This window comes from Columba livia, chromosome 6, assembly GCF_036013475.1.
Source record: "Columba livia isolate bColLiv1 breed racing homer chromosome 6, bColLiv1.pat.W.v2, whole genome shotgun sequence".
Taxonomy (NCBI): Eukaryota; Metazoa; Chordata; class Aves; order Columbiformes; family Columbidae; genus Columba; species Columba livia.
This window is the reverse complement of record NC_088607.1, coordinates 25,462,853-25,476,649: the sequence shown is the minus strand read 5'-3', so window position 1 is coordinate 25,476,649 and position 13,797 is coordinate 25,462,853. Positions and strand designations below refer to the sequence as shown.

At 44.6% G+C, this 13,797-nt stretch overlaps 2 protein-coding genes across 6 annotated transcripts in view; one reads left to right on the top strand and one right to left on the bottom strand.

Annotated features, from left to right (window-relative positions):
* Positions 1 to 1,657: 1,657 nt before the first annotated feature.
* Positions 1,658 to 6,293, bottom strand: LOC135579842 (uncharacterized). The gene is made up of 2 exons (XM_065068633.1): positions 5,037 to 6,293; positions 1,658 to 1,767 (listed from the first exon to the last, which is right to left on the bottom strand). The coding sequence occupies exon 1, from the start codon at positions 6,291 to 6,293 to the stop codon at positions 5,328 to 5,330; it is 966 nt and encodes a 321-aa protein (XP_064924705.1). The 3' UTR covers positions 1,658 to 1,767; positions 5,037 to 5,327.
* The window catches only part of DLG5 (discs large MAGUK scaffold protein 5), a 107,286-nt gene continuing 99,720 nt past the window's right edge, over positions 6,232 to 13,797 (top strand). For all 5 annotated transcript variants that reach the window (XM_065068508.1, XM_065068506.1, XM_065068507.1 and 2 more), the window contains exon 1: positions 6,232 to 6,592. In XM_065068508.1, coding sequence (XP_064924580.1) covers positions 6,292 to 6,592 — 301 coding nt within the window. In that variant the 5' untranslated portion in view covers positions 6,232 to 6,291. The remainder of the gene's footprint in view (positions 6,593 to 13,797) is intronic.

Genomic DNA, 13,797 nt, shown 5'->3' with positions numbered 1-13,797 from the left:
TTTCCACAGCCCATGGAAATTTAAAACCTTCAGCAGACAGGGTGTTTTCTTTGTATTGGACCTGAGTGAAGAAACTGTCTAATCTTCTTCATTCTCACTTGAATTACCAGTTTAGCTTCTGCCTAGAGTGTGAATAGGCCAAAATAATTACAACCTGAAAACCGCCTAGTGCAGTGCAAGATGAAATGACCAACTGGTTTTAAGGTTACAAAAAGAAAGAAAAAAAGGCAGGCAGCAATATAATCCTCTGGTCTGCTTTCCTTCATACTGTATGTCATAGGAGCTCATTTAAGAAAGAGCTAAACCATTTCCTGGAGTTCACGCTTACACATTTTTAGGAAGACAAATGATCCTTGTGCTTCTGTGAGAGTCCAGCAGCAGCTCCCTCGGCCCACAGCTCCAGCAGCAGCTCTGAGGACCTCAGGATTTATGGGCACAGCCCATTTCTGGAGGCCACACTGCCAGGTGAAATATTTCGCCTGGGCAGCACTGAGATTGCTCACATCATGTTTGGGGTTTTTTTCCTCTTTATGGGTAAATGAGATGTGATCTGATGGCCAATAAGACCAGTATCTTCCTATCCTGAAAATGCTAATTAATTGTCTATAAGCTATATCAAGCTGAAACAATAAACTTCTGTCGAGAACTGCTTAGCTGTTAGTATTTCATGTAATACCTATTACAAAATGTCAGTTGTGTTTACTTTCTATCTATACAGTTCTAATCCTAACTTGATATCTCCTGTATTTTTCATATACCTGTCTAGGAGATTATATGATCTTTCTCCCCAGGATGCACACAGTGTCGTCAGTTTCCATTAACTTACTGTAAATCTGTCAATATTTTTCTCTAAACCCTTAGTTTCTTGAATCATGTGATTACGTGAAAAGCTTAGCTTTCATTACAAAACCATTTCTAGCACACATGGCTGCCAATGAATCTTGAAGACCTGTGTCCTCAGGGCTCCAAAACCAAAAACCAAATAAAATGTCTCCCATGTACTTAAAAACAATAGAAAAAAGCCTCCTAATCCTAAAGAAAATCCTCTACTTTTGGCCATTGGAATTTCTGACTGGTTCAGATTAATGACACTGAGGAGAGGATTTAACAGTAAAACTACAGCAGCAAAGCTGCTGCTGTGACTCAGGCAGCAGTCAGCAGGTGGATGCGGAGAAGGAGGACGTATTTGACAAGGCAGGTGTTTTTTACACAGAAGACTATTGTCCTATAAAAAGTCCTATTAAAATGAGTAGAAGTGATCTGTTTTAGAACCCAGATGTTTCTAAAGTGTGCCTTATCAGAACACACCAAGCTAAAATAATACAGTAGTATCACTCCATACGTGGATGACCGATGTAGAATACAAATCTCATAATCTAACAGCTTTTGGAAGCAAAGATGTTGTGAGATAGAGCAGTCACTGGGCACAATCCCTGCCATTGCATGTGCAACATGGTATACTATCTTACTGAAATGAATCTTGAAAACAGGTTTCCCTTCCCTTCCCTTCCCTTCCCTTCCCTTCCCTTCCCTTCCCTTCCCTTCCCTTCCCTTCCCTTCCCTTCCCTTCCCTTCCCTTCCCTTCCCTTCCCTTCCCTTCCCTTCCCTTCCCTTCCCTTCCCTTCCCTTCCCTTCCCTTCCCTTCCCTTCCCTTCCCTTCCCTTCCCTTCCCTTCCTTCTTTCCTTTCCTTTTTCTCCTCTTCCCCTTTCCTGCTTGATTGTCATGATGTTCACAGTCTTCTCAGTTTCATCCTGAAGTTCTCTGATCTGTATGGAAGGTATATTTTACAGTGAGAACTACGTGCTAGATTATGTGAATTTGAATCTCTTTTTAGATTCCAGTGTGATTGTATGACACAACATAGTATTTCAGGCAAAGTGCTGAGTTTGCATGCACAAGCATTATGATTATTGCATAATAAAAAGGTATATTGACAGTTATGGGAACAAAATATTGTACTAAAGGTTGCATTTTTCTTCCACTGCTCTTGACTCTGATCTTAGTATTTTCAAAGGCTTGCATTTTAAACCTAGAGAAGGAGCTGTTTCAGAGGCACATATACCAAGCAGCTACTCAAACTGATTTTTCACATTCCAGTTTCTGCCTTTGAAAACCATCCCCAAGGTCTGATGCCATCTTCAGCCTTGTGTATTTTATCAGTATTTGAAAGACTTCATTTCTGCATGGCAACACTACTGTTTCTAGTTTTTTTTCCTGAAAAGAGGATACAAAATGGAATAAAAATAAAAATAACCCCCAATTTCTGCCTCCATGTCCCCATCCTGTTCCCCAAATGTTTCTCAAGCTTCCTGTGCATAGGTATTGCTAGCCTAATATGCTCTCTCAAAAAATCAGTGTTGTGTATTTTTTTCTAATGCCCAAAGCATACAGCCACAGGAGCTTAATTTCCAAATCTTAATTAAAAAAAAAAAAAAAAAAAAAAAAAAGAAAAAAGAAAAAAGAAAGATTCTGAAAGCTTTTCCAAAGCTTAGAAAAAACTACTTAGCTGCTGCTTCTGCTAACCTGTCAAGCTGTGGTTTGAATCCAATTTTACACAAGTACCCATGACATCCTGTGTCAGGGCTCCATATTTAATTACATTTTTTAACTCCTTCCTGTCTTCCTTTTGATACTCTGATAAACACCTGTTTGATTCTTGCATGTTTAGTGCAAACTGTAGACTTCGATTCACTTCAGGGATCTGTCTTGGATTAACTTAGATTTTAATTCTGAAAATTTATTCCACAGATACATTCTTTTATTTTTTTCTGAAAACTTGGCAGGGGAACCAGAGGAGTTTGCCTATTTATTTTTTCTTTTGGCAAAGGAAGGAAGGAATTAATTGAAAAAAAAATTGCTTCTTATTTTAGCAGTAGGGTTGTCCATTCTGGGGCACTGTAACGACCTGAATTTTGGTAACTTCATAAACCTGTGTTATAATGAATATGCATATGTTTCACAGTTTCAGCCTTCAAAGATGATCTGTATACCTAAGTCTTATGAAGACTGCAGTTGCTGAGGAGGGAGCCAAGCAACTGAGGTAACAGTAAAGTCCCTCTCTTACACAGGCAATTGCCTGTCTGGGGACCCATGGATGAGATAAATGTATCTGAATTTATCTGAGAGCAAATGAAACGCGCCATTTCTGAGAACAATGGAGTGTAAGAGAGTCAGAGAGGATGGAAAGATGGTAACCGCACTACCAGAAAGAAAGAAACTGATACGACAGGGATTCACCTGGCATTATCTGAGCAACTCCGATGGGAGATGTGGATCCACAAAAGGCGAGGTGGGCGCTGCAGGATGAGCAGAGCCCTGTTTTACTTGGGAGGGCAAAGGACTAAGACACACATTTGGGAAAGGCAGGAGTAAATGGAGTCCAGAGCAAACACTTGCCAAGGCACACCTCCCTCCAGACTTTGGAACGGGTCTGGCGATCCCCACGCCCTGCCCTGCCTGAATGGTGCTGTTCCTGTGTTCTGCAGCCACTGGCCATGAGCACGTACCTACCCCGAGTGCTGAGTCAGGCAGAGGGTGAAAACTGAGATTGTTCTTCAGTATTCCAAGTAGCAGAGGACTGCTGCATAAATCCAATGTGCGGCTCTTATCGTAATGGCCCATCATGAAATTTGGTGTTTTGTTTCCTGTTCTTACCAGGAAACTATATAAGCACACACATACACAATGAAACATTATTGTTAAAGGACTGCTGGTATTAGAAGGTCTTAAAAAATAGGAAACACTCAAGTAATTTGTGAAATCTTTGTTCAGTCTTCTGTGCCTTTGCCTTACAAAACACTTCCATGGCACGATCAGTTGCCCCTGGTTCTGCTGTGGGCACCGAGGGCAATGCCTTGGCACGGGCTGCGAGCTCCGGCTGTGCACCAGGTGACAAGGGGCAGGGCTTGTGTCTTACTGGTAGCTTTTCACTGTGTCCTGTTTCAACTTTGTTTTGCTGAGTTGAAGACAACAATTAATGCATACCGCCGTTAACTAGTATTTCTTGAATGTACGATTACTTTACTGGCTAAACTTTTCCCAACTTATTGGAGAGAAACAGGCAGATTTTCTGAAGAATTTAAATAGTCTAGAAAGAGCAAACTTTACAGGAATTTACAACATTAGTCATTGGCCAACAAAGCTCCGTGTATTTTGTCTAGTAAAGAAAGTTGCTAAAAAAATGGATGCAAAATTAGAAGAAATGAATCTAAAAGAGCATAAGTAACAATAGACCAAACGTGAAAAAATTGTTTCAAAATCATGCCATACTTTCAAATATCGTTTTAAATAATGAATTTTAAGGTTGAGAAAAATCCCTAGGTCCCTTTATTCCGTATCTGTCTCCACTAATAGCAGCAGAATGGATACCATGATTATGCACATAACCCAAGGCTGTTTTCACATACAAGAGACATCATCATCTGCTGAACCACATGATGTAACTTGAAACTCAGTTCAGCACCTGAATTCTCCAAATGGATGTGTTAACAGAAAATGTTAGGGAAGAATTGTTTCCTCTTGTACCTCACTGAGTCCAGCACTCTGGACACTAAGTAAAGCATACAAGTGATTGGAAAGGAAGCTTTCAGATAATTTTGATTGCTGCTAGGTGTAAGAGGGATAACACAAATACTGGTAACGCTCTTTCTGTGTCATTACAGCCGTTATTTTTGCAGGTTATCAGAAACATGCCTATACAGCAAGACAAGAGTATTTCATATTAAACGTGAATTTAAGGTTATAATTGCTTGCGGCCATTCTGCAGTCTGTTCCCCCAGCTGCCTGCAAATTAAGGTACCATTCGGTGCAGGTGATCTTGGCAGACTGTTTACTTTCAAACAGAAACGTTGTTATTCTCCTTTTTCTTTGCTGAACAATCACAACCTGCTGTTGCCGCTGAGTACAGACACATCTGTACTCTATTCGTAAATTGCCTGGCCCCTGGTTATTCACCAAACACTCGTGAAACTGCATTTGGGGGGAAGGTGAGCTAACAGATATTACCAATGTTTAGATCTTTTGTTTGAAAACTTACATTTTGTAAATTCTAACGGACAAAGCCCCAAACGGTCTGTTATTATTTTGACGTTTTGCTTTTTTCCAGCTTAGGATGAAGTAGATCTTGGCGTTTGAAGCTGTGTCCCCGCTGCAGACGGCGGTCCCGCAGCTGCACCGCCAGCACCATCAACAGGCGGCCGCTCCCGCCCCCGGACAGGGCCACGGTCCGGGCCGCCCGCCCGGGTCCGGACCGCCAGGGCGGGGGAGGCTGGCGGCCCCGTCCCCCGCCGCCAGGGAAGAGCACCGCCCGCCGCAGCGAGCCTTTGTCTCACCACCCAGACAGCCGGGGCCGATCACCCCCTCCCGCCCCGGCCAAGCCCCACTTTCCCGGAGGGAGGAGCGGGGGGAAGCTCCCCCTGGCCGCTCCGCACCGGGCGGGGGGCGTGGAACGACACGACGGGGGAGAGCGGGTCTCGCTCCCCCCGGCTCGGCCCGCTCCGCCCGGGTGCCGGCGCCCCGCCTCCGCGCCGCACGGGGGCCGGGGGAGCCCCTGACTGACGGCCGGGAGGCGGGCGGCGGCCGGGGAAGAGGCAGAGGCAGTCGCCGCGGCGCGTCGGCGGGAGGCGAGCAGCGGGCGGGCGGGCAATGCGCTGCGGCAGCTCCGTCTCGGCGCAGGCGGCAGCCTTGTGCAACCAATATGGCTGCGTGCGCCCGGGAATGAAAGGAGGCGCTTGGAGCTGAAGCCGTCTCCCCCCACCCCCTCCTCGCCCCGCGGCCGTGTGTCCTGTAGCGAGCGGAGAGAGAAGTTGTCCGGGGTGCCCCGCGGGGGCGTGGGGGGTGCGCGGGAGGCGGCAGCGGCCCTTCTCACGGCTCCTGCTCCCGGCTGTGTCGCTCCCGGGGGCAGGGAAGAGGAGAAGTTGTTTCGCCGCCCGGGGGGGCGGAAAGGAGCGAGAGGGCCGCCCGCTGGAGGAGGAAGAGGAGCAGCAGCCCCAGCGGCGGCTGGACCCCTCTCTGCCTGAGGGGCAGCGCGGCGGCGGCGCCTCCCGGCCCAGAGGAAGAGGCAAAGCCGCCCTCGGCCCAGCTCCTGCCCGAGCTCCGCGCCTCTTCTCCGGGACGAAGTTTCGCCGGGGCGCGCTGCGGGTGCGCCGGTTGCCGGAGGAGGGCGGCCGGCGGTGCCCCCCCTCGGCCCGCGCCTCCCCGGGGGCGGCGGTGGCGGAGCGGCGGGGCCGGGGGGCGGCGGCGGTGCGCGACCTCGGCGGGCGAAGTTTGGCCGGCGGCGGCCTGCCGCGGCCATGGAGCCGAAGCACAAGGAGCTGCTCGCCCAGTGCCGCCAGAGCCTGGCGGAGGCCATGACCGAGGTGGACAAGGTGGTGGAGCTGCTGGAGGCCGCCGGCGCTCTCGGTCCCCGCGACCTGCGCGACCTGGAGGCGGCGGGTAGCGGGAAGGCCGAGCTGCTCATCGCCCTGCTGCTGGCCAAGGAGCGGGACCACTTCCAGGACCTGCGGGTGGCCCTGGAGAAAACGCAGCCCCACCTGCTCTCCATCCTCTACCTGAACGGCGTGGCGGGGGCGCCGGCGGCGGCCGAGACGGCCGGTGAGTGGGGTCGGGGGGCGCGGACACGGTGCGGCCCAGGGAAGGTGCGGGGGAGGGGGAGGAGAAGGGCAGCGGCTGCCCTGGGGGGCTGGGTAGCCCGGGGACCCCCTGCTGAGGGTAGGAGGGAAGCGGGGCGGCTGCGGGCGGGGGTCGTCCTTTCCGGGGGCGGGGGAGAACTCCCCGTGTTCGCATTTGGGTTCTCGATTCGTGTTTTGCGCTCCCGATCTTTTTCCTTTCTCTTTTGGCGGGCACGCCGGGACTGGTCCCCGAGAGGCGCCGTGGATGCTGTGCGGTGCCCTTAGGAGAAGGCACCCCAGCCTGGTCCTTGCTGCTGCTCTCACCCTCTGGAGCCGGGTGCCGGTGGGGGCTTGGGAGAACCAGACTTGAAGGGGTTTTCCTCCCCCGAGCTCTTCTGGAGCTGCCGGTCGTGTTAAAACAGTCGCTTCTTGACCGGGCAAAACTGTGCAGCTCCCCTCTGCAGCCAGGCTGCTGGAGTAGGCTGGCTGGCAGGAGTCCAGCAGATGTGCGTTTGAATAAGTGTTGTAACTATTTTCTCCGGACAAACATGTGTTTGTTTCGTGCTGTGTTACTGTAACTCTTTTTGGTGGTTAGAACAGGAAAACAATTGGGTTAGCTGTAAACCTAGACAAGAAGAATTTGAGTGTAAACCTTCTTCTTAGTTAAGTTAGGCTTTTAACTGCAGGTCTTCCCCTGTTCTTCTGCCTCCAAAACAAGCCACAGTCTGCTTTTATGTGGACAATACCAGGCTTTAAAACAGTAATTAAAAAAAAGAAAAAAAAAAAGGGGATTTGGTGATACTACACAAGGCCTTGCAAGGGCAGCTGTGTTTCTGGATGAGAAATGCTTCAATTGAAGTAAATGGTCATTCTGTGTTATAGATTACAGATAAAGAATATGCAGTTCTTCAAGTGATGTGCAGGTGTTCTTTTCTGCTGTGTGTACAAGTTGACTGGTTCAGAAATATGGGGTCTGTTTTTGCTTTTGTCACCAGATTTGGCAGTTGCAGGGTTTGTTTGTTTTTAAGGCTGGGGAATGTTAGTAGCCCAGTACCATTAATGCATCTTCTCAACAAGACAAGACTAAGTATGAATCCAATAATACAAAAACATCACGGGTCTCATTCCGGAAGGCAGAAAGTGCCCTCATCTCCCATTGATGTCAGACTGTATAATGTCCGAAGTGTTGAGGTCTGCTGTTCAGTCCATTTTTCCCATCCTGTGAGGTCCTGCCATATATACATTACACGAAGTCATACACTATAATACACTGAAATAAAACGTTAGACCCTCACGCATTTTTTTGTGTTTATCAAACTCTTAGCATGGACAGCATCATTCAAATAAGGGCAGAGTACACAGCGCAGCTGAACGTGCACACTATTTTCCAAACAGAGGCAGCTCTTAAAGGGTTTTATTTTCTTATGAGAAATGGTATAGTTTATAAGAGCCAGGAAGCCCTCCCAATGCAGTTTCTTAGGTGATGGGTTTTAAAATTTTGGTGCTTTCATTTATCAGTATTAATAAAAAGCTAACTTTGAGAGTTAGGGTTTTGTTTCCCTTGTGATAAACGTGTCTACAAATTAGTACACAGGAGATTACTAACAGTGACCTTAAGAATAAACCATCACATACATAGGAAGGTAAAGGACCTGAGCCTTCAAGCGCTGTTGTATATGTTCCAACTTCACTCCCTGAGGAGGTCTCATGGTAACTAGTCATGAGGCTGCTTGCATGCCCACTGAGCGCCTCCGAAAAAATCCTGGGCTGTGCCCGAGTTTGTCCTGGATGTGTTATGCGAAGAGCTAATGTTTGAGGGTAACTGCCGTAAGAGGGTTCTTGTTTGAACCTCTATTCAGATTTAATTGGGTTTTATGCTGATATCTCCCTGTAGGAAGTCTGACCAACCATCTGCTCTTCTGCCATTTAGGAGTTTCACTCCTTTTCACTGAGGATTTTGAAAGCCGATAAGTCGTTTTTTGGTTTTTGGGTGTAGTAGCAAACTGTAAATGTGGTAGCAAGGAGAACTGTTGGATTCTATAATTAAAATACTTTAATAGTCCCTGAACCTATCCAGCTGAATTAATTTTTAAAATTACTATTAGTATATGAAAAAATGACAGTTTACAGTGGTACACTTAATTTTAGTATTGTTTGGAAGAGGAGGCTAATACAAAGTACATCCCCTGAATGCTTGTTGGAGGTGAAAGTTATTTATAACCAATAACCACTTGTAGTAGTGTTTGCTAATTTCTTTTTCCAATGTGCTCTTGTGAGAGAAATGGGAAGGTAATCAGCAACATAATTTTGTTCAAAGTTGCAGAATTCAGTTTGCAGTCTGCTCACTACACTAGCATGAGTGATTCTCTTTCGATTTTAATATACACAATGTGTACCATTACTTTGTGTTTTCTTCCTTCTCATTTTAAATATCCTCTCCCGTTGGACTTTAAAGGTGATATGCAAACTTGAATGGAAACTCAGTCTGTTAGTTATACGCACAGTTCTTATGGCTAGCTGGACAATGTAGAGCTGACGCTTCTGTAAGTATTTATCTACACAACAGGGAGGGAAGTAAACAGCTGTTGTGACTGCTAAAGGGAAAGAACTGGGGTCCATTAACAGCCAAAAGACTTCCAGTATAGACAACTCTGTCTTTACATTATGAGGAGCTTCCTTTTCTTCTTCTTCCCCCAGTTCACTTATCATGTAATATGTTTTGCCTTCTGTAGTGGGTTTTGATTGCTTTTTTTAAGCCTAAACCTATATAGTGGTTTGTGGATCACAGTTTCTCCAATAAAATGTGGATTTTCAAGTTTGTTTCGTTTCTAATTCAAGAATAGGGTGCCTAACAGTGTTAGTAAACAGAGTGCAGAATCTAACAGGAGACTGCCTTCTGTGAAAGCAGAAGCTGAACAAAGTGCCATTTGCTCTGTTTTACATAGTCGCCTGTAGAGACATCAGCCCCTCCTTGAGTAACACCTTTATTTACTACCCTGCGCTTTTGTGTAAATGGTGCTGTGAGAAATTGACTCTGTCCATGTGAAACTGACTGGCGGATTTAAAAATCTCACAGTACTTTGCACAGGGACTAATTTCTAAGTAATATGCCAAGTGCTTTTATTTATTTGTTTTGGGCGAATCGATGAATTATTATTAAATACTTGATTTGGTAGATTATCTCCATCATGCATGTGAGAAATCCTCTGTCCTGATAGAATAACATATCCCTTTTGATGTGGAAATAAATGACTTCTGAGCGTTCAATTATCTCTTAGATATCTTCCTAAGCAGATAATATTTCATTCTTTTAGTTGATATAATGTATACTTTGTGACATAAAATGTGCCCAAGACAGGAATACAGTGGAAGATACTTCATTTTGACAGGTACTATTAAAAATGTATTTTCTTTTAAATGTAATTAAAGGGCTAAACCAGAAATCTAATGGGACTGTGTAGGTTTTCGACTGTCTCAGATAATGTAGAGCTTTGTACTTAATGTTTTTGTGATATTAAAAGTTGGGAAAAAGGTGGGTTTTCTTGTAAAGCTTGTAATTTGTTTTTGGGGTGAGCTTGAGGGGCTACAAAGGCACTCCTAGTGCTTTATCCTCGAGCCGAGTAGATTGTTAAACTTAAAAAGCTTCACCGCTGGTTTCACAACTATTAAACTTCTAGGTTCACAGTTTCCTTTTATATTAGCAGTTGGTCTCCTGCTTGTCTGTACCCATACGGCTGCAATCAGTGAGTGTGCGCCTGTAAGCTTAACCATAACATAATGGCTTTTTTACTGTAAGGATTTAGCACCATTTTGTATTTCAAAAGCAGAGCGTGTTAGGCTTCAGAGGTATTTTATTTAACTGTTTCAAGATTGGAATTTAAGTTTTAAAGCTTCAAAATTTAAAATTCCATATTGATAGCATTTTAAAGAAGGTCTCTAAGGGGTCAGGAAGGAAAAAAGGGAGGTTGTTGTAGATTGACTTTGAAAGTTTTCCTTCTATAATTTAATAAGACTTATTAATGACTTATTTTTCTGTGTTTTTTTCTTTTAATCTTTTTTCCCCCTTAATTTCTACTTCTCTGGAGATCAAGTGTTTATTTCCAGTCAAAAAAAATGTGGGCATTTATAGGAGTAGGAAAAAGTTAGAATTCAAACTTTTATAGCTTTTTAGAGGGATTATATCAACTTCTTCTTTCTGCTTTATAAAAAAAAAAGAAGTCGTTCCAGACAATATCGAATTTAAAGTTTTAGGTTTACTTCTAAATATTGCAAAGTCTTTTAGCATGTTCAGAAACAAACACGAAGGCAAGCTCCGTGTGCGTGAATGTAGGGGATGGAGAGCTGGGACCCACTTCTCTTGCTGGCACCACCGAGGAAGCCCATGAGAAACGCTGTAATTCCAGGTGTTTCCCTGAGGAGCCAGGAGTGGGGCTGCCTGGGGCTGGTGCTGGGGCCTCCGCGTTGTGCCCCCTCTGCCCTGCCCCACAAAATGTTGCTGGTGACTGGCGAGAGGAGCTCATGAGCGGGAGTGAACTTGAGCTAGCGAGGAGGTGAGGGGTTGTGTGGAGGGTGTGAGGTGCGGAGGAGGGATGTGCTGCAGGAGCCAGGGAGAAGAAAGGGCATCTCAGGAAGCGGTGCGGCGAGGTAGGGGAACAAACCAGCAGATGCGTTGGAGATGAGAAAGAACGCTGGAAGTGTGCGTTCCCTGGGAAAAGAGGGAGGGGAGAACGAGGAGAAATTGTAAAAGCATAATTTACTGACTCAAGGACTCAACTGACAATTTTGCAATTAAGTACAATTTACACTCCCTTCCGTCACTGAAAATTGAAGAGTGGGAGAAGTAGAGCAGTATGTCTGGGTTTTTCCAGACCTGTTATTAGTTCCCAGGGCAGCTTTGCAAGTTAGGGGATTTCTTAAATGTTGCAGATGAAAAAGCAGGCAGCATTCAGAAGTCACAGTAGAAGTATAGGTCTTCAGCCGTGCTGAGCAGTAATTAAACTAGATAAAATACCCGCTGCTAGTTTTGTAGTACCTGTGTCTTCCGATCTCAGATTTGTGATATCTCTTGAAATTGTCAGGCTTAAGAAATGCAGTAAGTTTCTGGCAAGTGTCCAGAGGGATATTCCCAATGAAATGTCTAATAGTCAGTAAATGGAAGCAGGCTCTCCGTCCCAAAGAAGGAAATGTGTGTTTTAGTAGTTCACAGATCCCAAGGGTTGTAGTTCTCAATTACATTTTTGCTGTGCTCAGGAGGGTCTGGAAAGTAAGTTGGCCACAGTAAGCTCATGAGGACACAGTTTTCATCAGTGTAAAATGAATTAATAATAATTTTTGTGCTATCACTGCATACATCTATTGAGCTGCTTTGGACACATGCAGGACTGGGTGTTGTATAAAATTACAAAAGAGAAACAGACATTTTTTTGAATGGTTTGTTTAGTTTGTTACTTCTATGAGCATCCTGAAATAGACACATAAATTTCACTTCCAGACATGATCAGTGAGAAAAGCCAACAAGTTTCTGTAACTAGTTCCTGATTTATTCATTAAAGCTAAAGTTTGCAGGTCTCAGAGGTTTCAGATCTTTAGCTTGATTTAATTACTGTTCTCAGTCTCGTTGTCTTGGAGTTTTAACCAGTGTTGGTTGCTGTGAGCTTTTTGGACCTTTGGTCTAGATAGTGAAGACCACAGCCCAGTACCACATGGGTAGTGACTTTGGGCTTTCCAGTTCTGTTAGCAGCTTGTGATTTGAGCTAAGTGGTGTTATTCGTTTTCTTTGCTGCTTGCTTTTACCACTTTCTGTGTGTGTGTTTGTTTGTTTATTTGTTTTCCCCTTTCAATTTGCTTCTTGTCTTCCTTTGCACCTGTTTACTCTCTTTATCTTTCTCCCTTTAGTCCTGATTGTTATTTCAATTATTATTTTATAGCATTGCAATTCCTTATTCAAAATGCTAGTCATTGGAAAGTTTCTAGTAAGTCTTGATAAATTCCTTCTACTTTTCACTTTTTTTTCTAATAATTCTTATGCAGTAAAATCTCAAGGACAGAGGTATCATTCAGAGCTGTTCAGTCCCAAGCATGTGTGAGAAAATTAGTTCCTGTGGGGTGTGTTTTTTTATAATATATATATATGTGAACAATCTTAAAATGCTGTACATGTAATAAAGCAAAAACATTTCCTTATGTACGGTGTTCATAGCATTGATTGAGGTGGCAAAACTTATTAATGCATACAACATGGTATGGACAGAGCTGTAGTAATGAAGCTGAGGCATTTAGGCTCCTGCGACTCTCCAAGTTAAATTGTGTAGTCAGTGCTGAAACATTATTTGTGACCTTTAAGATGCAAGTCATTGCCCGCTTTATTGTGAACTGTGATAATGTGGAACTGAATCATTCTCATGTAGGAGCTGGAAATGTCACACCGACTGAGCTTTGGCTTGAGGCAAACCGATACTTTTCTAATGAAAGCACAAAAGAAGGGTCCTGTTCCCTGACAAGACGAGTGGTGTTAGTGGATCTGAAATGTTGGAACCTGTTTTTCTCCAAAAGGTCCATATTTTGGAGTTCTCAGTGTCATTCGGGTATATTAATTCTTGTTAATGCAAAATCGAATTACAAAAACATTAAAGCAGGTCCCTGGTACTGTACCTTAGAAACCAGTTCAAAATACCTAACATATAATGTTTGCTGTATAATTGATATATTTATATGCTTGCCATAGGCTGTGGTGCACCAGTAGGTATATTGATGGTGACAAATGGTAATACAAGCATCTCTTGCTTTTGTAACTAACACATCAGGTTAAATGTTGGAACCCCTGTGGTAAGCTGTTGTACAAGAGGAGTCTGATCTCCACAGGGCACCCTTTGCGGGCTTGAGAAGCTGGTGATAGCAGGGTGGGGTAGCTAGAATTGATGGTTCTTGAAGCAGCTGATGGAAGCACATGGCCACTAAGGGTGAACACTTAAAGAACACTTTCCTTTGCTGGGCAATACAGAATAACTTGGCAGAACTGGAAAGTCCTTCTTAACCAAACAGGTGTCAGAGGAAGTTAAGAACAGGCCATTTTATATAGATAATCCCCACCTTCTCCTGTCTCACAACTTCTAAAGCCTCCAATTCCACAATTCCTGGGTTGAGTTGCTCAGCAGTTTGCTTGCTCACAGCATTAATTAGTTTGTTCTG

What these genes read in the sequence shown, in the direction of transcription:
- LOC135579842 (XM_065068633.1), bottom strand. Translation starts at nt 6,293, where the DNA reads ATGGCCGCGGCAGGCCGCCGCCGGCCAAACTTCGCCCGCCGAGGTCGC.